The sequence below is a fragment of the Equus przewalskii genome, chromosome 9 (genome assembly GCF_037783145.1).
Source record: "Equus przewalskii isolate Varuska chromosome 9, EquPr2, whole genome shotgun sequence".
Taxonomy (NCBI): Eukaryota; Metazoa; Chordata; class Mammalia; order Perissodactyla; family Equidae; genus Equus; species Equus przewalskii.
Window position 1 is genome coordinate 5,451,043 of NC_091839.1, and position 25,656 is coordinate 5,476,698.

The 25,656-nt window shown below is 45.6% G+C and overlaps 1 protein-coding gene across 4 annotated transcripts in view; it reads left to right on the top strand.

Annotated features, from left to right (window-relative positions):
* GARRE1 (granule associated Rac and RHOG effector 1) overlaps window positions 1-23,702 on the top strand; it is a 50,683-nt gene extending 26,981 nt beyond the window's left edge. For 2 of the 4 annotated variants that reach the window (XM_008515063.2, XM_008515059.2), the window contains 11 exons: window positions 1,999-2,139; window positions 2,354-2,449; window positions 2,559-2,720; window positions 4,172-4,330; window positions 5,472-5,569; window positions 11,291-11,416; window positions 12,563-13,596; window positions 17,095-17,260; window positions 18,043-18,180; window positions 20,521-20,599; window positions 21,075-23,702. In XM_008515063.2, coding sequence (XP_008513285.1) covers window positions 1,999-2,139; window positions 2,354-2,449; window positions 2,559-2,720; window positions 4,172-4,330; window positions 5,472-5,569; window positions 11,291-11,416; window positions 12,563-13,596; window positions 17,095-17,260; window positions 18,043-18,180; window positions 20,521-20,599; window positions 21,075-21,383 — 2,508 coding nt within the window. In that variant the 3' untranslated portion in view covers window positions 21,384-23,702. Of the gene's footprint in view, window positions 1-1,998; window positions 2,140-2,353; window positions 2,450-2,558; window positions 2,721-4,171; window positions 4,331-5,471; window positions 5,570-11,290; window positions 11,417-12,562; window positions 13,597-17,094; window positions 17,261-18,042; window positions 18,181-19,786; window positions 20,600-21,074 lie in introns of all 4 variants that reach the window. The other 2 variants (XR_011522203.1, XM_008515064.2) reach the window with 2 other exon arrangements.
* Window positions 23,703-25,656: the final 1,954 nt, after the last annotated feature.

Consider the following 25,656-nt stretch of genomic DNA (forward strand, 5'->3'; position numbering starts at 1 on the left):
TTCTGTGTCGCCAAATCCAGGGAACCCTTTGACTCCATTCAGCAGCTCAAAGCCTCATGGGCCCTTGGAAATCCTCTCTTCTTGTGGCGTCCCTGAACCAGGCATTCTTAGTTACCCTCTTACCTCTGGGGCCATCCTCTCCATCTACTTTGCTAATTCCTCCTCTTCAACATAGTTTATGAATGTGAGTTTCTCAAGGCTCAGTTCTAGGTGCCCTTCTCCCTAGGAGATCTCCACTAGTCTTGGGACTTAAAAAACGGCCTGTGTGCTGGGCACTCTCAAATGTGTGTGACTAGTCCACTTCTCCAGTGGGCTCCAGGCCCCTGTATTCAGCTGCTGCTTGCCACAGGTATCCAGGTGGCTCAGGCTTAGCTTTCCCACACATGCCTGTTTCTCTCCTCATCTTCCCCATGCTAACAAGTGGTGCCATTCCACACTGGATCATTCATGTAAGAATCCTCCAGGCTTTGCGTCACATCTACGTTCAATCCATAAGAAAGCCCTGCAGGTCCCACCTCCAAAATATTATCCCAGATCTGTCCCTTTCCTTCCATGTCCACTGTCACTGTGCTAGTTCAGGGAATCATTACTCTCCCCTGACACTTGCAGTAGCTGGACTCCCTTCTCCCCTCCCTGTCTTGCTATCCTTCATCTCTCTCCACTTAAAATTGGATGATGTTGCTCCCCATTTCCTTAGGGTAAAGTATGGACCCATGACTATGACCTGCCTAGTCCTGCAAAGTCTGTCTCCTGCCTTGCTCACCAGCTTTATCTGAGGCGACTATCCCCCTCTCTCACTGGGTTCTAGTTTTTTTGCCAACCCATCTGCCTGTCCTACCCCTACCCCGTTGACTGCCTCCTCCTCCTCCTCATTAAATTCTCAGCCTGCATGCTGATTTCTGTGTCCAGCTGATTTCTGTGTCCATGCTGTTCTGTGTCCCTGTTATAGTTCTTTGTTTTCCTTGGTGTGTTTTTCTCCGTTTTTAATTTCTTTAATGTTTTACTTGTTTGCCTTTTCAGCCTGTGAAGCCATCAGCTCCACTGTCCAGTGACACCTAACACAAGACCTTTTGGGCTAAACATTTGACTGAATGAAAGATTCTTAGAAAGAGAGTCAAATGGTTTTTAAACTGAGAGACTGTTAGGGTTCAGGGAGTGGTTGGAATGGTATTCTTATATAATTTGTGAAGCTTTGGAACTTTATAGCATTATTACTGATAGTTACTTTCCTGTAGTCCTGCAATTTTTTTAAATATTACAACCCCTACACAGGCCTAGGAGAACAAAAATTAACTGTTAAAAAATGTTATTTGTTGCACAAATATTATTGCAACAAAAATAGACATTGAAAAATTGAAAGACAGTTCGTCTTGAATCTCTCCTCCCATCTAATAAATCAAATATGTATTTTTCTGTATTCTCTAGTCCTGACCTATATGTATAGATAATTCTTACATTTCATCACGAGATGCAGATTAGTTTCTTCTTGGTTTTCTGTCTTGCTTGTCTTATGTACTCTTCATAAACATAAGGACTGAAAAATAAGTATTTAATTTTTCTGTGCAGATTTTAAAAGTTCTGTTCTTCCTTTAATGTTCCAACGTATGTTTTTTTTTCTGTTCTGTATTGGTGTGGCCTTTTTTTTTTTCCTGGAAACTCCAGTGCTAATAGTCTAGGTTATCTCTTTTTAAAGCAGAGAGATTTAAAGTGTAAATGTTTTAGATACATAAAAAATAAAGAATAAGTAGGTAAGTCCTTTTTCCAGGGTTTCTTAAATACGGTAGTGCTATGTTAGGTTTACTTTCTCTTCAAGATGCTCAATGTAGTCTTTCAAAATTTCTTGCTGCTGCCTTCGTAATATGAACAATCCAGAATGTCTGGTTTGTATTTAATGCTTAGATGGCGTCTTGCTTTATTTTAGTTGTTTTTTTTTGTTTCTTAATTTTGCTAGTATCTGTAGGCTCCTCTTTCACCTGCCAGTTGCTATTTATGTTGTAGGCAACATCTAGACTAAGAGAAAGAGGCTGTGATGGCCGCCTGGCAGGGATTGAAGTTCAGCAGCTCTTCTGTTCTCAAAGTGCAGCAATTCCTGAGCACCAGCTAAAAGAACTGAACGTAAAAATCGACAGTGCTTTGCAAGTAAGTTTTTCAGAACTGGCACATTGGTATCAGAGGGATAGAAACAAGGAAGGGAGTTAAAGTTGTGATGTTGAACAGTTGGAAAGAGTAATAAGATAGTAGTTGGCCTGAAGTCTTTTAATAATGATAGAAATTTTAAATTTCTGTTTTCATTGGACTCTGTCATTTAAGATCTGCTGTATAATCTTGGTTCTTGAAAACAATTTCTTTGCAGGCATATAAAATAGCTCTGGAAAGCTTAGGCCACTGTGAATATGCAATGAAAGCTGGTTTCCACTTGAATCCGAAGGCGATTGAAGCCAGTTTGCAGGTAAGCTTTTCTTTCCGGTACCTCTGTGGTATAGCCACACCAGGTGAACCAAGTGTCTTGACAGATGAGCAGTGGGTCACCTCTCCTCTCCTCCCCAAACCTCTTCCAGGGCTGCTGCAGCGAGGCAGAAGCACAGCAGACAGGGCGGAGGCAGACTCCCCCGCAGCCCATGCAGTGTGAGCTTCCCACCGTCCCCGTGCAGATCGGATCGCACTTCCTGAAGGGTGTCTCCTTCAATGAGTCGGCCGCTGACAATCTGAAACTTAAGACGGTAGCTTTCCATGGGGTTCCAACAACCTGAGTGTGAAGCTGAAAATAGAGTTCTTCAGGAAACCTGAGGGCTTGTAAAGATAAAAAATTTAAAAAAAAAAGAACTGAAGTCAAGGCAGGAGGCATTGATCTTCCTCAGTAAAGTGGTGTCTAAAAGCAGGCTATGGGGGCTGGCCCCGTGGCCGAGTGGTTAAGTTCGCGCGCTCCGCTGCAGGCGGCCCAGTGTTTCGTTAGTTCGAATCCTGGGCGCGGACATGGCACTGCTCATCAGACCACGCTGAGGCGGCGTCCCACATGCCACAACTAGAAGAACCCACAACGAAGAATACACAACTATGTACCGGGGGGCTTTGGGGAGAAAAAGGAAAAAATAAAATCTTTAAAAAATAAAAAAATAAAAAAAATAAAAGCAGGCTATGGTTGGGGCCGGCCCGGTGGCGCAGCGGTTAAGTTCGCATGTTCCGCTTCTCGGCGGCCCGGGGTTCGCTGGTTCGGATCCCGGGTGCGGACATGGCACTGCTTGGCAGCCATGCTGTGGTAGGCGTCCCACGTATAAACTAGAGGAAGATGGGCACGGATGTTAGCTCAGAGCCAGGCTTCCTCAGCAAAAAGAGGAGGACTGGCAGTAGTTAGCTGAGGGCTAATCTTCCTCCAAAAAAAAAAAAACATGAAAGCAGGCTATGGTGACTTTTTTCAATGAGACATTTGCCAAGTCAGTTTTACTCATAATTTTGTTCAGATGTCTAACATAAAGAGTTTTGAAAGTACACTGTTTATGATTAATGTTTCAGTGGAGTTTTGTGAACTAAGTAAGAGGAGAAAACTTCTCATGATACTGCAGTGATTATGACCATTTGTGGAGCATCATGTGTGCCAGGCATTGCTCCCAGTGCTTGACTGGCGTTGTCTCATTTAATACTTACCCATGAAGTGGGTGCTGCTCTTTTCCCCATTTGACAGAGAGAGGAACAGAGACCAAGGTCACACAGCTAGAAAGTACTAGACTGGAATTTGAGCTTATGCAGTCTGTTTCCAGAGCCTGCATACCTGACCACTTGGTCATCCAAAATAAAGTTGAGGTTTTCATTGGTATTTACTTTTACCAGATGATTTTATTTCCTTATTTAGAGGGATTCAGGGTTTCGAAATTCCTCAGCCAATTTGCATCAGCAGATTGCTAAATAATGCTATATTTTGTGTTAGTGTAGAAATCACATGTGTGTTAATGCATGTGTCTTCAAATCTAGCCACTCCCTCTACAGGCTGAGAAAATCTCTTGAGTAGTATCTGATGATAATTACTTAAGAAATTAAAATGACATGATTTGGGGGTACTTAAACAAAACGCTTTTCTCTTGAGGACTGTTATTTACCTGTAAATGATTTTCTGTAAATTTTAGAACCTTGTATGGCTTTATCTTGAGGTGTGAACTCTCTGTTTATCCATCTGTAGCATACGATGTTACAGTTGATCAAGGAGGCCGGCTGCTATAATGGACTCACACCCAGGGATGATTTTCCTGTGACTGAAGTGCTGAACCAGGTGTGCCCGTCCACATGGCGAGGTGCCTGCAAGACTGCCGTGCAGCTGCTCTTTGGCCAAGCTGGACTGGTGAGTGAGCATGTGTGATGGATGGGAGAGAAGAGGGAGGGACGTTTCAAGCAAGTGAGGATGAGGTATAAGCACATGAGTGAAAATACTGAATAATTTTAAAAGTTCTTTGGTGCTCCAGAGTTTAGACCACATAGAAAAAGTAAAGAAAGAGCAGGATTAAAGAGTCTTTTTTTCCTTTATAGTATGTATTTGCAGGGAACACAGGTGCAGGATGATTCCCTACCCTGTGATCCCAGGGCACCTTTGCGTGTGACTGACAATGAACCTTTAGATTCTGGTTCTGGGGATGGGAGGAGAGAGGAAACACCTGCCTGGTCCAACAATGGCTGTTACTTGGACAGGAAGTCTTTTCCGAAGGATGTGGGAGAGCAGCTGTGGCAACTCGTTTACAGCAGTGGCAGTCCGCTCTGCTAGAGGCTGAATCTGGAATCACAATAAACAACTCTGCACAGCTTTACCCGTTCTCAAATGTTACCGATTTGGTTTTAAAGTGTTTTATGATTATTTTCCTAAATTCTTTTAGTTATTTGAAAATATATTCATCACTTTGTCCAGCTCTTTAAATTGTGTAGGATACAATATCTGTGTAATATCAAAGACTCTCCTCCAAATAAGAGGAAATAGTTGAAAGGAGGATTGGTTCTTCATCTTTCTGTTTTTGTAATTCTGTAATTCTGTTTTTATTGATGGTTGAGGATAAAATGATCTATAAAAAAGCTTCATCCACTTCTGGCTTGTATTCAGTCATTACAAATGAGGTTTTCTGAAACATTCGTTTGATTTTTAATGACATTTTTACTTCTTTCAAGTGCATAAAGTAAAAAAATACTAATATAAAGGAAACAATGTAATTCCTAATTAACATGTTTATAGTTTGGAGGAAGTGCTAAAAGTGCTTGCAAAGTTCAGTACATCCTGCATTCAGAATTTGGTTTCTGTTTATTGGCATTACTGTATTCAGTCATCTTTATTACTTGCTGCTGTCTCTGTGGGGCTCCTGACTGGCCTTTGCGTAACTGCCTTACAGGGAGAAGAGTTGTTGCCAGAGTCGCTCAGCATCAGTATGCTCATGTATTGGATTTGTTGGTGATCTGTTTTCCTCTCTGAAAGCTGATTATTGTTTTTGTTTCTCTTTTAGGTGGTAGTTGACACGGCACAGATTGAAAATAAAGAAGCCTATGCCCCCCAAATCAGTTTAGAAGGCTCCAGAATCGTGGTTCAAGTCCCATCCACATGGTAACATGATTCTTATATTAACACAAGCCTAAGCTCTGATTGAAGTGTGCACATCTATAAAAGTTGCTTTGTTTTTGACAAACCCCCTGCTAGCTGACACAACCGGTCTTCCTGCCAGTGCAGGTTTAGGGGCAGTGGTGGTGTGTTACTGCCAGGTGTCATGATGATTGGTCCGTGATGAGGGAGCCAGATGTCTGAAAGATCGTCTCATTCACCAGTAACTTAACTGAAATGTTATATATTCGTGGATCATGATGAGCATTATTATCTTTTCTTTGTTACTCAGTCCACAGCTTTTAAACAGAGCATATCATTTTCTCTTAAGTCACCCAGTGACTTAAGTTCCACTAAAGCTGAGTGGGGAACACAGAATTCCTCTCCTCCTTTGTCTGTTCCAATGACCCAGATAATCTTGAGCTCATGTCATTACACACATAGTGTCATCGCAAATCTGGGGACAGACTCAGCCATTTTTATTTTTAATTATTTAATTATATTTGTAAACTTGTAATAAATAAAGTATTCTTAATTTATTAAAACAAAACTCCTACAAATCAGTAAGAAAATGGGCAAGGTACATGAACAGGTAAATCAGAGAAGATGTATGGTCAACAAGCCGATGTGTAACCTCACCTTATAAAGAAAGGCAGCATTTGATAAATTGTTTTGGAGTCATAATACTAGGTTTGGACCAACTGTACCAAAAAAGGACACAGAAGTTGTTGAAAAAGTCACGCAGCCTTTCTGGAGGGCAGTTTAGTATGTCAGAAGCCTAAAATAAGGCCTATGACCTCAGCAGTTCTACACTTCCCCCTCAAGGGGTTTGTCCTTCTGATATCCAGAGAGATCAGCTGTGAGGATCAGCATCATGGCTTTGTTAATAAACAGCAAAAATTAAACATTTATTGGAAGACTTCTGCTATTAAAATTGTAATCTTAATGAATGTTTAACTATATAGAAAATATTTAAAGCATTTAAGTAGGAAGAGATGGAAATAGTAAGAAACAATGGTACTATTCGTGCCTGTGTGGACTAAAGTGGTAGCTAAGTAGTGCATTCGAATTGTATTTAAACCATTTCTCCTTGAAATGTGAGGGTCTGGTGGTACATTCTGCCAAAAGTTGCAGAGCTTGTTAATATATCAAATAAGGGTTGGCAGTTCACTTCACGTCCCAAAAGCTCCCTTTTATGAGTTTCCCCCCTAAAATTTTTAGTTTGATTATTGAGATGTTATGCTGTTTTCTGAAATGAATGGTAATATATATATATCTTTATTCATATCAAACATTAAATTAAAAGCTCACTTTTCGGGGCCAGCTGCTCATTCCACTTTGGCAGCCCAGGGTTTCGCAGGTTCAGATCCCAGGCACAGATATGGCAGCACTCCTCAGGTCATGCCGAGGTGGCATCCCACATGCCACAACCAGAGACACTCACAACTAGAATATACAACTATGTACTGGGGGCTTTGGAGAGGAAGGGGAAACAAAAGAAGAAGAATACTGGCAACAGATGTTAGCTCAGGTGCCAATCTTAAAAAATAAAAGCTCACTTTTTCTGTAAGATTTTTGTGTCCTGAATTCTTAATTTGTTTTCCAATTCAAGCTCTTAGTGAAAAATGTTAAACTTAACCAGGATTCTCATTCTGCAGAAAACAGTTTGAACTTGTGGATTATTGGGTGAATATAAACAGCTAGTACTAAAATGGTGAACACTTCAGTTTACTTCCAAAACTCTCCCTGTATGATTGGTTTCCTTTCCAATTCATTGCACCTCCGTAAAAGCCCTTGCAGACTGGGATTCCTTGGAGAGGCTCCCTCTGCTGGCTGCTTTTAGTAAAAAGACAGAGTTTTCATTTTTTTGTTTCTTTCCAATTACAGAATATGTGCTTGTTGTTTGAAGATCTCAAACAGAACTGGTTGCTTTACTCCACCTTTGGAAAAATGAAATTGTTAGCACAGCCAGTCAAGAGTTTATTATATGCTTTGCTTTTAGTAAAATGAAGTGTACAGCTGGCAGATATGGTTTTTTCCCAAAGTAATACCTTACTTAGATTTTTTTAAAAAATTTTTTTTTTCCTTTTTCTCCCCAAAGCCCCCTGGTACATAGTTGTGTATTTTTAGTTGTGTGTCCTTCTAGTTGTGATGTGTGGGATGCCGCCTCAGCACGGTTTGATGAGCGGGTGCTATGTCCGTGCCCAGGATCGGAACCCATGAAACCCTGGGCCACTGAAGCGGAGCACATGAACTTAACCACTTGGCCATGGGGCTGGCCCCAGATTTTTTAACTGTCATATTTAAGCTATCCATCCATTCTTTCTTACAACAAATACTTACTAAATACCTAGTATGTTACAGACACTGTTCTGGACTCTGGGAATTTAATCCCAGAGCAAGGCAGACGGGGTCCCTGCCCCTAATAGAGCTGACTTTGTAATGGGGAGGGGGCGGAGACAGCTAATAAGATAAGAGTTAAGTGTAACACTGGCAAGTGTATGGAGGGAATAAGAGTAGAATGACATCATATGATAGAGAATAACTAGGGTAGAGATGGGGAGGGGAGGCTATTTTGAAGGAGAAGGCCAGTCATGAAGGGCCTAGTTGAGGATGTGACATTTGAGAGGAGCTGGCCATGCAGAGAGCAGATGGGGAAAGCGTTCCAGACAGAAGGAACAGCAAATGCAAAGGCCTGGAGAGTGAACCGGCATGGCTGGAGATGTGGTAGGTGGTGATAAACAGGGGGTCCTAGAAGCTAGGACTGGCAGGGTCCCTGAGGGACTGGATTTTTATCTAAGAACAGGTAGAGGATTTTAAGCAACCCTGGGTGATTTATCAAAAGAATGGGTTTATGGGGCCGGCCCAGTGGTTAAGTTCGCATGTTCTGCTTTGGCAGTCCAGGGTTCTCCAGTTCAGATCCCAGGTGCGGACACAGCACCGCTTGGCAAACCACGCTGTGGTAGGCGTCCCACATATAAAGTAGAGGAAGATGGGCACGGATGTTAGCTCAGGGCCAGTCTTCCTCAGCAAAAAGGGGAGGATTGGCAGCAGATGTTAGCTCAGGGCTAATCTCCACCCCCCCCCCCCCCAAAAAAAGAATGGGTTTAGTCTCTTAAGGGGATTTTATTGATCAACTCTCAAGACTAATGAGTAAAATGAAAATGCCAATTTGTTGATTTTCAGAAAGAGAAATTATTATCTCCAAGAATTGTGGTACTCCTCTCTGCATGGCCAGCAAATGCTCTCCCAGTGGGCAAACTTATGTGACCAGCCAGATCACAAACAGAAGTTGGCTGGGAAGTATACAGCAAGTGTGTCATGATCATCAGTGATGCCAGGCTGAGAGAATCGGCTGCATGAACCTTGGCCGGGTATACTGGCCAAGATTCTCTCCCAGGAGTCCGGGACTGGTTGGGCACTGGCAGAGCTTTCCTTGTTGCTTGCCTTTTCCAGAGTTTCTGAGGCTCACCAGCTCTCATTCTCACAGATATATTTCTTCTCAAGCCAAAATCATCTTGGGGAGAGCTGCTGCTTCCTTAGGGGGGCTTCGCAAGGGTTGGTTTCAGCATTTAACTCCCAGAGTGCTCAGGAACAGACAGACAGTGTCTTCCTGCTTCTGCCTCTCAGAAGAGGCAAAAGGTGCCCTTGGTGGAGGTGCCCTGAATGGGCAGTGGGGACTGAGTGGTGGGAAGCAGCTCTCAAAGAGGAGAGCAGCTCGGGCAAAGGCAGCAGCACAAAGACAGTTCCTGAAATGTGAGCAAACCCAACATATTCAGGGAGTGAGAGAAGGCCTTGCGGCTGGGACGAGGTGAATGGAGGTAGCAGTGAGGAGAAGTGTGGCCAGAGAGGCAGGAGCAGCCAGGTCACAGAAAGCCTTGGGGGCTGTGGTAAGTGTTTAGATTTTATTTCAGTCATGACGGGATACCACTTGAGGGGTTTACACAGGAGAGTAATGTGTTCTGTTTTGTGCTATAGGAGGCTCACTCTGGCTGCAGTGTGGAGGATGGGCCTTGAAGGGACAGGAGTAGAGAACAGGAGACGAGATGGGAGGTTGGTCCTGATACACAGATAGTCATGGTTTCTTGGAGTAGAGTGGTAATAAGAGAGGAGGTGAGAAGAATACATTGTGGAAGAGAGCTGTCAGGATTTGCCGATAGATTAGATGTAGGATGTGATGGAGCTAGAAATGACTTGCAGGTTTCGGGTTAGATAGTTGTGTTGTTTACTTATTGAGCAAGTCCGTAGGAATCGTAGTGGTTTTTGGAAGAACAGCGGAATCGAGAGTTGTGCTGACCAGGCTCCCTTTGAGCTGCCTGTTAGGTGTGCAAGGAGAGATGGCAGTGTGAGTTAGATATGTGGGAGTGGAGCTCAGGAGAGAGGTCTAGGCTGGTGAAGTCTTCAGTGTAGAGGTGGTTTAGAGCCCTAGGACCAGGTGCAGTACTTGAGGGAGAAGAGACAAAGCCTGGAATGCACCACCATGCAGAGCTAGGGGAAAGAGGAGCAGGAGGAATGGGCAGGGGAGGCCAAGAAGGAGCTGCCACCCAGGTAGGAGCGAAGTGGAGCACGTGTGGGGTCACCAAAGCTACAGAAGACAATGATCCAGGAGGAAAGACACATTGCACCATGTTGTTGAGAGATTGAGTAAGGCGGAGACAGGTAACCAACCCTTGAATTTGACAAGATCTAAGTGTTTGATAAAAGCTTTTTAGTGGAGTTGTGGGGATGAAAGCCTGATCAGAGTGGGGTGAGAGGAGAATAGGAGGGAAAGAAGACAAGGAGACAATGTCTTCTGCTAAAATGAGGAGCAGAGAAATTGGGCAGTATCTGGAGGAGAATGTGCAACTGAGAGGTGATTGGTGAGACTGGTTTGTTTGCCAGAGGGAATATCACAGGGGAGAAATAGGGTGATTCCGTGAATGAGGTCCGTGGGAAAGCAAGAGGGTATGGAGCAGGTGGTACTCAGGTCCAGCCTGTGGCAAGAGCAGGGCATGACTTCCGCTGTGACAGGAGGGGAGGCTGGGGGCGTGGGCACGGACACAGGTGAACTAGGGGCATTAGTGGTGGGGAGACGAAGTAGAGCTCATCTGCTTATGTGTTTTCTCAGGTAAGTCAGAGTTGAGGTAGGAGGGATTGGGAGAGGTGGCAAGGATAGCAGAGCTTTGAGGAGAGAGGAGGAGGGTGAAATAGTTATCTTGGAAAGGGGAGAAGTTAATTTACGGGAAGCCCATGCTTGGTGCTTACCTGAAATTTGTGACAGGTCCAAGGGCAAACTGTGAGGTTTTTTCCCTCTGTTGCCCTTTAGTTTCTTGGGTACAGGTGTGGAGTGCTGTAGAGGAAGGGAGGGGCAGGGGCATTATGGAAAGAGTTTGTAAAGGAGTAGATGCTGTGCCAGACCATGGAGTCTCAGCAGGGTAGAGAGGAAAGTCAGGGCCAGAGCCAGTGTTGAGCAGTGAGAGGACACTAGGGTCCCTGGAAGGCAGCCCCTCCGCCAGACTCTAGATAGTTAGAAATCCATGGAGTCCCCAGACTCTGTGGTCTCCTCCTCCTTTTTTGAAGCAGCAAGTTCTAATGTTAGCCCTGTCATTCTCTAAGTGTTCTTATAATTACTGAATTTTTATTCGGTGCCAGAAGTACACTGAAGTTGTAGCCTTTTTTGTGAGGCCTGCCTGAAACACCTTTGCAGAGCAGTGCAGCCCAGACTGATGCAGCCTGGTTCGTGTCTAGGTGCCTGAAAGAAGACCCCGCCACCATGTCCCTGCTGCAGAGGAGCCTTGACCCGGAGAAGACGCTGGGCCTGGTGGACGTGCTCTACACGGCTGTGCTGGACCTCAGCCGCTGGAGGGCGGGGAGGTGGGTGTCCCCGCCACCGCTTGAATTGGTTTGCATTCAGGGGCACAGCTAGTGACAGTGTGCAGTGTGAGCACATACAGTTTCATGTGTGCTCATATCACTCGGAGTATGTGAGTAAAAAAGGCAAGAAAGAGAACTTTCCAGTAACTTTTTAGTTTGGAATAATTTCAAACTTAGAGAAAAGTTGCAAGAATAGCACAAAGAATTGCTCTATACCCTTTACCCAGATTGCCCAGTTTGTTAACATTTTTGCCTCTGTTTGTTTTGTCATTTGAGAGTAAGTCCATCAAGAAGATTTTAACCGAACTCATTCTCTTTCTGAAGGGAGAGCAGAGAAATGTTTAGAAAATTTCTTATATCCTGCCTGAAATTTATTTATATCTGAAAGTAGCTGACAGCTGCAAGATCATCTCTTTGTGAATTACTAACTTTAGAACAGGTAGGGGTCTTAAACAGCTAGCAATGTGCCCTCCCCTTTGCTCATCTCATAGCACACACAGACCCACAACAGTGGGATGACATATCCAGGGCCACACCAGCCATTACCTGCCCCAGCTCCTGCCCCTCCCCTTTCTATCTCTAGGGCTCTCTTTCAGTACTGGAAAAACGTGCTTGGAAAACTTTGGAAGTAGTAACCATCTGTTCTTAGCATTGTCTGTAAATTACTTCTAAGACAACAGTGCTTCATAGTGTCCCTGAATCCTGCCCCTCCACCCCTTTCTGCTCTGTGGATTTGTCCATTGTCCCTCTGCTGGATCTGCCAGGCTTTCGGTCCCCATCCTCCAGGCACAAAGCTGGCCTCAGTCGATTGCATGCTCCACTCTGGCCATGGTTTGCTCTCTCGTGCTGCGGTTAGAGGGTTTCACTCAGACTCCTCAGGCTAGCATCCTAATGTGGTTTTCACAGTCCTGTGTGACACTGAAGATTTTTCATAATAAATGTAGATAGTAAGTGCTTAAATGCTGTGTGTTTAAAACTCTTGGGTGTTCATTTATTTATCTGTAAAATAAGTGAACCTGATACCAACCAGGGAGGTCTTTGTTCTTCTTAAAGTCTTTCTTCAATACAAAGAGATTCATTTCATTGTCCAATTTTTATATTTCTCTCTCTCTCTTTTTTTTTGGTAATACATTTCTGTTTAAATAGGGAACAAGCTTTACCCTGCATACAGATCCAGCTTCAAAGGGAGATCTGTGATTTTGGGAATCAGGCTGACTTGCCTTCTGGAAATGGAAACAAATCTTCAGGCGGCCTACAGAAGACCTTTTCTAAACTGACATCCCGGTTCACCAAGAAGGCTTCGTGTACCAGCTCTAGCAGCAGCGCAAATTATTCCATCCCAAGTACCCCTTCCAAAAACATCTTCATAGCTGGGTGTTCGGAAGAGAAGGCCAAAATGCCCAGTAATATTGATTCAAGGTTACAAAGCATTTTGAACATTGGTAATTTCCCTAGGACTACAGACCCTTCACAGCCAGCTCAGAATTCCAGTAACCAGATGGCCAATGGTTTCCTCATGGAGAGACGTGACAACTTCCTGCAAGGGGATGATGGCAAGGACGAGAAGGGTATGAACTTACCAACTGATCAGGAAATGCAGGAGGTGATAGATTTTCTCTCGGGCTTTAACATGGGCCAGTCACATCAGGGCTCACCACTGGTGACAAGGCGTAATTCTGCTGCCACACCCATGGTGACTGAGCAGAAGGCAGGAACCATGCAGCCACAGCAGACACCACTGCCAGTGCCCCCTCCGCCGCGGCCACCCCAGGCTGGGGCACATACACCTTTGACACCCCAGCCAGGCCTGGCACCTCAGCAGCAGTCCCCAAAGCAACAACAACCCCAGGTCCAGTACTACCAACATCTGCTCCAACCCATTGGACCGCAGCAGCCCCCACCCCAGCCTCGGGCCCCTGGGAAATGGTTACATGGCTCATCCCAGCAGCCAGTACAGCCCGTTGGAGCGGGTCTGTCTCCTCTTGGCCAATGGCCTGGCATGTCTGATCTCAGTTCTGACTTATACAGCTTGGGTCTGGTGAGCAGCTATATGGATAATGTGATGTCGGAGGTTTTGGGGCAGAAGCCACAGGGACCTAGAAATAACACCTGGCCAAACCGTGACCAAAGCGATGGAGTCTTTGGAATGTTGGGAGAGATTCTGCCTTTTGATCCTGCAGGTATGTGTGTACGCAACCCACCCCCCTACCCCCGAGCTTTTAACATAAATGTAATGACTGAGGACTTCATAAGGTCTGTCTGCCACAGCCTTATTTGTGGGGGGAAGTGACTTAATCCCCTTTTAAGGACCCTTGCTCACTGTCTGATGGCAAGTATGAGGCAGATCCAGCAAAGGTAGGAAGTAGTGGTAAGAATGAGGCTAAGAACGTAAGTGGAACTATTTTTCTCACTTTACAGAGGACATGTTTGAGGCTAGAGAAGTTACTTGAGTGGCTCAAAGTCTCATACTTCAAGTGGGCTCCAGTTTGGGCCCTCCCATTCGTGGGAGCCAAGACAGCTGGCCCTTTGTGGGCTGCCTTTTTCCTGATTGCATAACCTGTTCTGTGATTCTTTTTTGCCTAAACTCTAGGATCTATGAAAGGTGGTAGGGCACCATCCTGCCTTCATAGAATATAGCTTCTCTCGGCCTAGACAAAACAAAAATACAGTGGAAGGAGGAATTCATTAAGGATAAAAGCCAAAATTAAGTAAATTTAAAAGAAAAACATAGTAAGAATTGTAAATAAATCTAAAAGAAGCATCTTTGGAAGACCAATAAAATAGACAAACTAATTTATTGTAAATCTGATTAAGAGAGTGCAAAGAGAAACAAGATTAGGAAAGAGAAAGGAGTCATAACTACAGATATAGGAGAGATTAAAAGAACTTTACATTACTGCATACAACTCGATGACAATATATTTGAAAATTGAGTGGAAAGTACATTCTTTCCTAATAACATATACATTACCAAAATTGCACCAAGAGGTGGAAAACCTGCCTAGGTCTATTTCAGTAGAAGACATTGGAAAGGTAATTCTGAAGCCAAGATGATTTTACTAGAAAAACTGTATAAGGTTTATAAAAAAAAGCAAACTATAATGCATCTCACTTAAGAGTATGAATAGATGCAGGAAAATCTAGCAGTGTATCAAAAGAGTAATATCTGTTACTAAACCTGGTTCAGAGTTGTAAGGAGGTCCAGTATAAGGAACTCTTCTACTGTACAGTAACCTATCACATCAACTGATTAAATGAGAAAAACTCAGACAGCAACAGATACTGTAAAGACATTTGGTGAAAGACATCAGCAAGTCTTAGAAAATAAATAAATAAACCCCTCAAAATAAAACATGAATAGAAGGGAAGTTCTTGAATATAAAAAAGACTGTCTCCCAAAAGCCAGTAGCAAGTAGTACTTTGTATAGCGAAACAAAATCATTCCAGGTAAGATGAACAAACACACAGACGTTCAGTGGTTGCCGTGGGGAAGGGGGCTGGGGAGTGGGCACAAAGGGTGAAGGGGAGCACTTACATGGTGACAGACAAATAATAATATACAACTGAAATTTCACAATGTTGTAAACTATTATGACCTCAATAAAAAAAGGAAACATCATTCCAGTTAAAGTCAAGACCCAGACTAGGTGGCAACTATTAGTACCAACGCCAGCTTTGTGTTGGATTTTCTAGCAAGTACAGCAAGACAAAACCAAAGGAAATGAGTGGTGTAAATTTTAGAAAAGGATAAATTAAAAAACATATCTCTTTTCTGGCAATAGAATTGAAAAAAACAAGATTCCTCAATAAAAAACTTCTAGAATTAGTAAGCGACTCTGGTAAGGTGGGCAGATATAACACAAACATAGAGCAATTAATTACTTTTTTCTCTAGCAAAAGGTATACAGAAATGGAAAATATGTTTCTTTCACAAGGAGAGTACTGTGAAATACTTTAAATAGGTATAGCAAATATTTATATAAATAACCACCAGGAGAGGAGAGCCCTGCTAAACAACCCAGCATTAACTATTAGAGGAAAGAAATGTTTTCTTACGTCTTCTAAGAATTCCTCATACTGCTGTTCCTTCTTTCTTGTTCTTCCTCTCCTTGGGTGGGCGGCTGGGGAACCTTGTGCTGGGGACACCACAATGCAAACAGTTCCACCTGCTCTGGGCGAGTGAGCCCCCTGGCTGCCACCGACTGGGGTGAGCAGGGCACATTTTCTCAATCGGGGATAAACGGTCTGTACATTTTTTGACAGTCATGTGATTAAATCCAGAGTATAAATGGTGTTTGGCAGGATTTTACCATCTTTGATCTCCATTGAGGCCAACCAGGCTGTGTGTGTGTGTGTTAGCTGAGCTAACAGCTGTTGCCAATCTTCTTTTTTCCCTTCTTCTCCCCAAAGCCCCCCAGTACATAGTTGTATATTCTAATTGTAGGTCCTTCTGGCTCTGCTGTGCCTCAGCATGGCTTGATCAGCGGTGCTAGATCCATGCCCAGGATCCGAACTGGCGAAAACCTGGGCCGCGGAAGCGGAGCGTGTGAACTTAACCTCTTGGCCACCAGGCCAGCCCCAGCCTGTGTGTCTTTAGCCTAAGAATCCTTTTAGCTTTTCTTTGGGTGTTCCTTTGTGACCTTAAAGTCCTTAATGTAGCTTCCTGCAGCCCCTGCCCTGAGGGCATAGGGTCTAGCTAGCCCTCTTTGCAAATTAAGGAAGGGCATTCCTCGGGATAGGTGAATTACAGGAGGCACCCCTTGGGCAGGGCTGGTTAGACCTGAGCGCCCCCTGGCAGGCACACACAGCCCCTGGGAGCCCTTGATTTCAGCCCCTACTCTCCCCTCATGTTCATGCAGTGCACAAATGGCACAGTCTCATGCAGTGGTCTGTGGCGGTACCCAGAGCACAAGCTAATAATGGGATTTTACTCCGGCATCTTTCCCAGCTTGAAGCTAGGAAGTCTATGCTGCTGAGTCATATTCAGTTGTGACCCAATGATATTTTCCTGCCTTGTCTTTTTGACTCTTTCCCTCAGTGCTTTCTTTTCTGTTTTTTTCTCTCATTTGTACTGCCCTGCACATCCTTACTCAGCTCTGTTAAGTGTGTTTCCAGCCACCTATTAATGCATTCTGAAATTTTATCTTATTCGTTACCACTCTTATTATCTTCACACTAAATGAGCAGGTCTGCCATCCATATCCAGGCAAATACTGGATCAGAGTTGGGCCTAAGTGGGAATGGCATATAGTCTCTATCTGGCTGACCCTGATGCTTTGGTCACTTTCAGGTTATCAGTAGACTGAAGTCATCATCTGATTTTCTACGTTGTTAAGTACATAGCACCAGATATTGGACAATTTTAAAGAAATTAGTATTTGTCTTTAAAATTTAGTCACAGATAAAGCAAACCTTTCGTGTTCTCTGTTTCTGTCTTTGATTTACATTCAGCCTGCCTCTGTCCTAGGTGTAGTACCTCCTGACAGTCCCCATGTGCTGGAGCCCCATCTCACCATAGCGGGCTGCTAGGCCAATACTGCAGTCAGGTCGGGGCCGCAGGCCTGCCAGCTCCTCACCACTTTCATTGTGTGTGTGACCAGCATATCCTCAGAAGGTAGGAAAGGAAACAAGAGGCCACTTTGGCCCGAAACCCTGTTTGTCCCTTTGTCTTAACACAGTAGGTTCAGACCCCGAGTTTGCACGCTACGTGGCAGGAGTGAGCCAAGCAATGCAGCAGAAGCGTCAAGTCCAGCACGGTCGACGCCTAGGCAACCCCCGGGGCCACTGGCCTCCCATGGACGATGCCCATCGGACCTGGCCTTTCCCAGAGTTCTTCACAGAAGGGTGAGTGCTGGCTGTGGCAGGGAAGCTGAGTTTGGGACCGACCTGGGTTCCCCCGTGGGGCCTTTGTGCACTCTTTATCAGGCAGTTCACTCCCAAGCCGCCATGTGGGAGAGTGACATGGGGTTAAATCTTCACGGGGTCAGAGTTTTGTGACTGACTGTAGGATGCCAAGTGGCATGATATGTCCCTCTGAACACACCATTGGTATCAATTGATGATTTTCAAGACAAACTCTTCAGCCCTAAACAAGGATCTTATTTAATGGTGTTTGTGAAGTAACTGCACATTTGACATGGTCTTTATGCTGAAATGAGCATGGCTATGAAACCCATGTGATTAATGAATGTGATCCTTTAGACTACAAAAAGCAAAGGTGTACAGTTCAGGTTCCAATGTGTTGAGAGAACTGGATTTTCCTGATAAAGATAACTGCGGAGTGATTTTGCACATCTCTTAATTGCTGCCTGGTTAATACATCTGAACAGCTAAAGATCATCTCAACTTTTTTTGCTCTATGATTTTCATATACAAACCACAGTCTTCTGAGAGGAATAACGGGCAGTGATGCATATGTATTACTTTTGAAATAAGGGAAAGGAAGAAAAGCTTGAGTGTTTAGAAGGCGAGAGATAAGAGACCACTGTTTGGTTGTGAGATGAGTGCAGGGTAAAGACTGTTCTTTTTGGGCTTGGGTCTGGGGTGGGGCTGGCCTTGGGGCCGTGCAGCCAGTGTGCATGCTGGCTGCAGGCAGCCCGGGACCAGCTTTTCTCTTTGGCTTTCAGGGATGGACTACTCAGCAGCTGGGCAGGTGCTCAGGGAGACTCGGCCAGCTCAAGTGACGAGACGTCCTCCGCCAATGGGGACAGCTTGTTCTCCATGTTTTCAGGGCCTGACCTCGTTGCTGCTGTCAAGCAAAGAAGGTATGAAGAGATTTCTAAACCAAACAAAGGACAGAAGGGCACGTATATGTGATCCACAGCTCGTTCTTCTGGAAAGCTCAGGAGCAGCCCCATTGCTCCCCATCAGGCTTGTGGGAGAAAGGCAGAGGGCCTCTTCCAGCACTGTCTTCTGAGGCCTCTGTGGGGCCACCACACAGGCTTACAGCCCAAGTGACTTAATGTTGGGTTGAGTTTTTCCTGGCAGAACAGTCTCATGGAAGTGGTAGCGGAAGAGTCCCAGTATGACAGGCGAGGGAGGGTTCTGGAGACAGAGTCTGCTGATGCTGCCCTGTGCCTACCATGAGGCAGCCCTTCCTGTGGGAGCAGGACCAGGACAACCAAGTTCTCGTCAGGACTCACCCACAGGCTTTGCGACTCCAAACACGGGCCTGGCCCTCTCTGCCTCTCAGTGTCTTTGTCCAAGGTGGAAGTAGATAAAATGACCTTTGAATGGTATTTCAAAGTTGAAAAAAATGGTAATGTAGTATATTCAGATCTAAGAAGTTTTCAGAAGTAGTCACAAAAATTAAAACGGACCCTGAAATAGGAGAAGAATTTGGTTAGAAACAAGTGGAGAGACTGTTGTGGGAGTGAGGAGACAGAGGCCCAGAGGTGGCAGTCTAAAGGCCAGGGGCAGGACTGGGACCATGCAGGGTCCCGCAGTTGATGTCCAGGTTTTGTCTGGATGTCACAAGTCATGCTGTGGGGAGTGGAAAGGGAGGCCCTAACGGAACAGGGTCAGGCTTCACTGGATAAGCATTGGGGAGCAGGTCGACGAAGGTGGGAGGGTGGCGGAGTGGTGACGGTGGTAATGAGCGATTGTTAATACGGGCTAGGGGGCTTTCTATGTGCCAGGCCCTGGGCTGAGCGTTTACAGTCATTTTCTGACTTCATTCTCACAACCACTCTATTTGTTTGCTAGGGCCACCATAACAAAGGACTGCAGTCTGGGGGGCTTAAACAGCAAAAATTTATTTTCTCACAGTCTTGGAGGCTAGACGTCTGCGATCAAGGTCTCAGCAGGATTGGCTGCTTCTGAGGCCTTTTTCTTTTGCTTGCAGGTGGCCGTTTTCTCCCAGTATCTTCACATGGTCTTCCCTCTGTGTGCACCTGTGTCCTAATCTTCCCTTATAAGGACACTGGCCATTTTGCATTAGAGCCCACTCTAATGACTTTGTTTTAACTTAATTAGTTGTTCGAACACCTTATCTCTGAGGTCCTGGGAGTTAGGGTTTCAACATGTGAATTTGGGGTCAACATATGAAGTTGCGGAGGGACACAATTCAGCCCATGGCAACTACCATATGATGTAAGCACTGTTTTACCCTCAGCTCACAGGTGAGGAAACCGAGGCTCAGAGAAATTTCATTCATTCATTCATTCATTCATTCATTCAGTGGCACCTGTCATGCACCGGTGATATAGCAGCAAACAAAACAAAGTCCACTTCCTTGTAGAATTTATGTTCTGGTGAGGGATGGCAGATAAAAAATCCAAACGTGTCAGGTTGGATTGGGTGCCATGAAGAAAACTTAAGCAGGGTGTAAGGGCAGAGAATGTAGAAGACGCGTGGATTTTTTGTTTTCAGAATGGGGGTCAGGGAGGCCGCTGATGAGCAGAAAGCTGAACAAAATGAGGGAGTGACTGGTAAGGAACTGGCAATGGGGGTGTGTGAGAGAGAAGAATCGAGGGTGATGTGCAAGTTTTTGGCCAGAGCATCTGTGAACGGGGCTGCCATGAACCAAGATGGGGGGCCTGCAGGAGGAGCAGGACTGAGCTGCGGGTAGAGTTGAAGCTTTTGCTTCAGATGTGGGACATGGGAGGCGCTGGGTAGCATCGGAGAAGCCACCTGTAGCACCACATCTGCACATAGGAGCGCCTGCCGGTAGGCTCGTCTGCCTGCTTCTAAGTCTGCTATGTCCTGCCTTTTTCATTCAGCATTAGAACTGAATTTTTCATGGTTAGTGGTAAAACTAACAGGCTTTTATTTTTAAATCACATATCCCCGGTGCATGGTAAACAGTCAGTCAGCAACTGTTGAGTAAATTAACAAAAGGCCAGAGCTGGTGCACTCAGCAGCTGAAACAGCCAGTGCCTGTCCTCATGCCTGCCACCCTCACCCCACCCGACCCCGCCCTGTGACAGCTTGCAGGGGTGCACCGTTCAGTGGTGACTCACCTTATCCCCCTGCATCAGCAGACTTGAGACCTCCCCACCTAGAACCAGTGCCTGGCGACACCGGCCAAGCGGCTAGGGTGTCCCCTGCAGGTAAGCTAGGCAGGAAGCCAGGCGACCACTGCACTGAACTCTTGATTCTTTCAGGAAACACAGCAGTGGAGAGCAGGAGACCAGCACGCTGCCCTCGCCGCCTCTTCTTAGCACAGTGGAGGATGTGAACCAGGTATGGCGTGCCCTGCTCTCTGTGGGGCCCAGACCATGAGCAAGTTTCCAAAGCTTAAGTTTTAAGAGGGCCTCAAGCAATGAGGGGTTCTTTGTGGTGAACAGCTTTTTCCCCATGTTTTTGTCTAAATGATTAGCCATCTCAGCTGACTCAGAGCTGTATATAGAGGAAGCTCTGGGGCTGTGCTGTCCAGTGTGATACCCAGTAGCCACATGTGGCTATCTAAATTGAAATTAACTACATATAAATAAAAATTGAGCTCCTCAGTTGTGCTAGCCATAGTGGCGAGTGGCTGCTATTGAACAGCACATACACAGAACATTTCTGTCATTGCAAGTTCTGTTGGACAGGGCTGTGGGAGGGGTGGTGCTCTCACCCTATCTCCTAGGTGGGAAGAAGGACAGGAGATCTGGGGAGTTGGGAAAGGATGATAAATTGTCAGAAACACCACTAAGAGCTCTCTTCTGTCTCTCAGGATAACAAAACCAAAACATGGCCACCCAAAGCACCATGGCAACACCCTTCCCCGCTGCCCAGCACACTGCCCAGCCCAAGCGCACCACTCTATGCAGTCACCAGCCCCAGCAGCCAGTGGAATGACACCATGCAGATGTTGCAGTCCCCGGTGTGGGCTGCGACCAGCGATTGCAGCGCCGCCTCCTTCACCTACGTGCAGACCCCGCCGCCGCCCCCACCTCCACCAGCACACAAGGCAGCGCCCAAGGGCTTCAAGGCCTTCCCTGGGAAGGCTGAGCGCAGGCCAGCCTACTTGCCCCAGTACTGACCCAGGGCCAGCCTGCTTGCCCGCCCAGAGCTGTTTGGGCCAGTGTCCCCACCCCAGGGCTGACAAGCTGGCACCAGCCCCCCAGAGGACCAGTGCACCCCTGTCCCAGGCAGGGATCCTTGGGAATGGGGGTAGTTGGCAGCTCCAAACCTTTAAGGCCTGGCTTCTCAAACTTTGGAGGCATCAGACCCCTGGAGGGTCAGCTGAAGAGGAAGGTTTCTCACCCTCCTCAGGGAGAGGCTGGGGATCTTCGAGCTTAATAAGCACCTCTGGTAATTCTGATGCAGGGGGGCCACAGGCCACACTATGAGAAACACAGCTCTCAAGTTTGTAGTCCCACTGTGTGTGTTGGGAAGGCATCAGGCCCTGAAGGCTGAGAGCAGAACTGACCATTCTTCTGAGACCCTCCCCTTCCCCCTCCTTAACATGTTGAGTGATGACCACACCAATCACTGTATTTTATAGCTATTTTTCATAGGTTTTTGGTTAAAACATCTGCCTAAAATGGATTCAATATTTTAAGATAACAAATATAGTGGCTGGAGGTTTGTTCAACACTATCTTTATTTAAGCTTATACAAAATGGGCAAAATACAGAATATTTGTGATCAGAAGCAATCACCTGGGTTTTCTGTGGGTGGGCAGCCCCTTGCCACCCCAGCAGCACCCCGGGGGTGCAACCTTTACTGGATTTACAAAAGCAGGATCGTAAAATGGATGTCAGAGGCGTATTCCTGATGGTGCGTGGAGATGAGCCAGCTGTCTGCTGTCCCTGTGCAGGATGAAGTTCACCTGCTGCCCTCACATCTTCCACACCATGGCCGGAGGCTTCGACACAGTCTCAGAACATGGGGGTGTGCTCAAGGGGCTGCCTCAAGACACCTGCGCTTGAAATTGCAGTACCATTTGTGAGCTGGCTCAAGACAACCAATTCAGATGTAGATAGGAATTAATTTAAAGTCTTTTCTTTTAAAAAACAAAAGCTAAAACAAAAAAAACCTCATTTTCAGTTAACATGTGCCATTAAATAGATAACATCCTGTGGATTTAGGGATATTTTCCAGCCAGAATGGATCCAGAAGAATTGAATGGTGCTTAAATTGAGAAATAATAATAAATATATCTATATAGAATAGACATATCCCACTGTATATTAATTGAGGTTACAGAAGTTCTTTATATAAAACTTATTTAAATTTTTCATATGTCATCTTTGAAAAAGTCTAATTGAAAAAATCCATAATATTTTCTGGTATGAAAGTTTGACAGTATTAATATTTTTTTTATATTTTCTTAAATCATTAAACCATTTTAATATATGTTAACTACTAATAAATGGTTTATTCTTTCTAACTCCATATAAGCTTTTCCAGCAAAGATTGTAATAACACATTTCTGTTCTCATTTTTCTACAGATATAAGTAAATTTATATTTAAAAATACCAAAAAGAAAATATATATCCGTATGTATACACACTAATGATTGAGGGCCCTTCGGGTGTCTGAGCCCAGCCATCTGAATTCTTAGTACTGTGTGGCCAGGCTGTTTCTGGGCCTCGGGTGTTGTCTTTCGTGCTGTGTGGGGATGCCATTGCTGCCTGTGCTTGTGGTCCTCTCACCGTGGGTTCTGAACATTCACCTCACCATGTTTACAGAGAACTGTTTTGTACATAGACTTTTTTAGGCACGTGCTTTGCACCAACCCTGCGTGGCTCTTGTCTGTGTTAGCTGTCACGGTGTGTGCACTAATCTCTGTTAAAGTTGTTTGTGGCTGTTTTACTTGTAAGATAGTTTTCTATTTCCTTCAGTAACGTGTCCACAGTATCCTGTATTTCGAGTTCTATTATACTGAAGTACTCTTGTTTTAATAGTGCCTCCCCAAAGACCTCACCTTGGACAGAGGTCAGTCCTTGATGCCCCAGCACAGGTGACATTGACATTGCTAATCGTTACTTTCCAGTCTGTTTTTCTCAATGAAGACATTTTGTAATTGCATCTCCATGGGCTGTGAGACTGTGTGAAGCTGTTGGTGTGGTGTCCTTGTAGGTGCTGTGTTCTCAGCACCGCCTTGCTCTGAACACTGGTGATTCCAGGTGCTGCGCTTGGCGGAGGGGTCTCGCCAAAGCGAATGTGTGTGCGTGTGTGAGTGTGCGTGTCCTTTGCATGGCCGGGCATGGCTGCCTTGCTCGGGCATCTGCAGGACACCGTGTGAATAGTTACAACGCTTCCAAACTGGAACTCTACATTTTGTATCTTACTTTTAAAGCTCCTATAAGTAAAATAACTATTGGCTTTATTAAAAATATACATTTAATAATATTTTGTATCTCTGTTTAAAATGAACTGCAGCAGATACCATGTCAGAAGCCCTGCCTGATTCATTACTTGGAAAAGCTGCACCCGAGTTGGTTTTTAGGTCAGCCTGTCCTGATTCTGAGGCCTTGCAAGGGGAGAGGCCCCAGGGGGTATCAGGATGAGCTGGGGTGGGTGGGCAGGAAGCCCTGCTGTGCCTCTCCTATTGGCTTCCCTAAGGCCAAAGCTGGAGAGGCCTCTGTGTGGGTGGAGCCAGTGTTGTGGTGAAGGAGGCCACCTGGAAGGATGCAAGCTCGCTCCTTGGGTCGTGGTCTGCCAGCACCCACGCTCCACCATCATGGGTGCTGTGAGCTGTCCAGCCAGCCTTTCCAAGGAGTGGACCCAGAGATGAGGTCTCCCTCCACTCTGCCAGGCACTCATTATGTGGCACAGAGACCCTATCTCACAGAGATAAGAGAGACTAGTCTCTGACATCATCCAGCTAAGCAGAAGGAAAGATTGTACAATGAGAGGCACAAAGGGAGAGTGGGTTACAGGGGAATTTCAACTCAATTTACAGCAAGACAGCACTTCATCAAAACTTTTTTTTTTTTTTTGAGGAATATTAGCCCTGAGCTATCTGCCACCAATCCTCTTTTTTGCTGAGGAAGACTGGCCCTGAGCTCACATCGGTGCCCATCATCGTCTACTTTATATGTGGGACGCCTGCCACAGCATCGCTTGACACGTGGTGTGTAGCTCTGCACCCAGGATCCCAACTGGCGAACACCGGGCCACTGAAGCAGAACATGTGAACTTAACCGCTGCGCCACCAGGCTGGCCCCTCAAAAATTTTTTTCATGATCTTAGGAGAAAAGGAGTGTGTGAGTGTTAATATATAACCTACCAGTGTAAGTACCACTCAGGCTTCTTTCTGCCGAGATACCCAGAAGCTGAGCGTGGGGACCAAGTCTCAGAGCCTTCTAAGTGCACCTCAGGACAAAGTTGCTTTGTAACAGCTATGTTGCATGAGTGTGCTAAGGAATACACTGGAAGTTCATACTAAAATGCTAGCCAGAAAAAACCAGTTTATTCAAGTGTGTTCCTATTTAACATGAGTACCTGTGCTGTTCACTGACTTCTGATCCACATTAGTGGTGGAGGCAGAAGAGGAGTCCCGTAGCCTTGGCTATGTGCTTGGTGGGGATGGAAGCAGAATATATGCTACACCTGAGCCCCACTGAGGCCTCAGCTCAACTGAGAAAAGGAGGACACGCAGGCAGGTGAGGTCTTTGTGAGGCTGGTGACCCTCCTTTCCCACCTGGGGGATCCTGAGAGAGTGGGGTGACCAGCTCTAGGAGTGAAATTGAAACGCCACATGCCAACCATGGCACTGTGAGGGGATGGCCCCCTATGTACTGTGCGGCCCCTGTTGTGATCTGCTGCGTGGTCTGGAGACAAAGAAGAAATAAACCCTTCCAATGGCCAGTTCCTCGACTGCCAAAAAGCCACACACGTGGAGAGCATGACTGGCCATATCTCAGCCATCTGTGCCCTGGAATCTGCGAAACCTCCATGGACAGGCTCCCGGAAGTAATACACATAGCTGGCCGTATGATTCCACATGGGCAGGCTGGCTGGGCCCAGGCCTCTGCCTGTGGTGAGGGGACTGGATGTGGGCCTGGGTGAGGAGGAAGGATTGTTTCAGGAATATCATGTTCATTTCAACATTTACTAATGTCACCGAGGGGCAAGGCCCTTGCTAGGAGCAGGGGTGCAAAGAAGATGCAGTCTCTGCCCTTAGGACTCAGCCTTTTAGGGGAGACAACCTCATCTTTCCCATTCTGTACCAGGTACCACCATCCACCCACCCAGTTGCTCAGGCAGAAATCCTGTAAGACACTCTTTTTTTTCTTTACTCTCCTCATTCAATTAGCAACTCTCCTAAGTATCTCCAAACACATTTAAGTTCCACTATCTT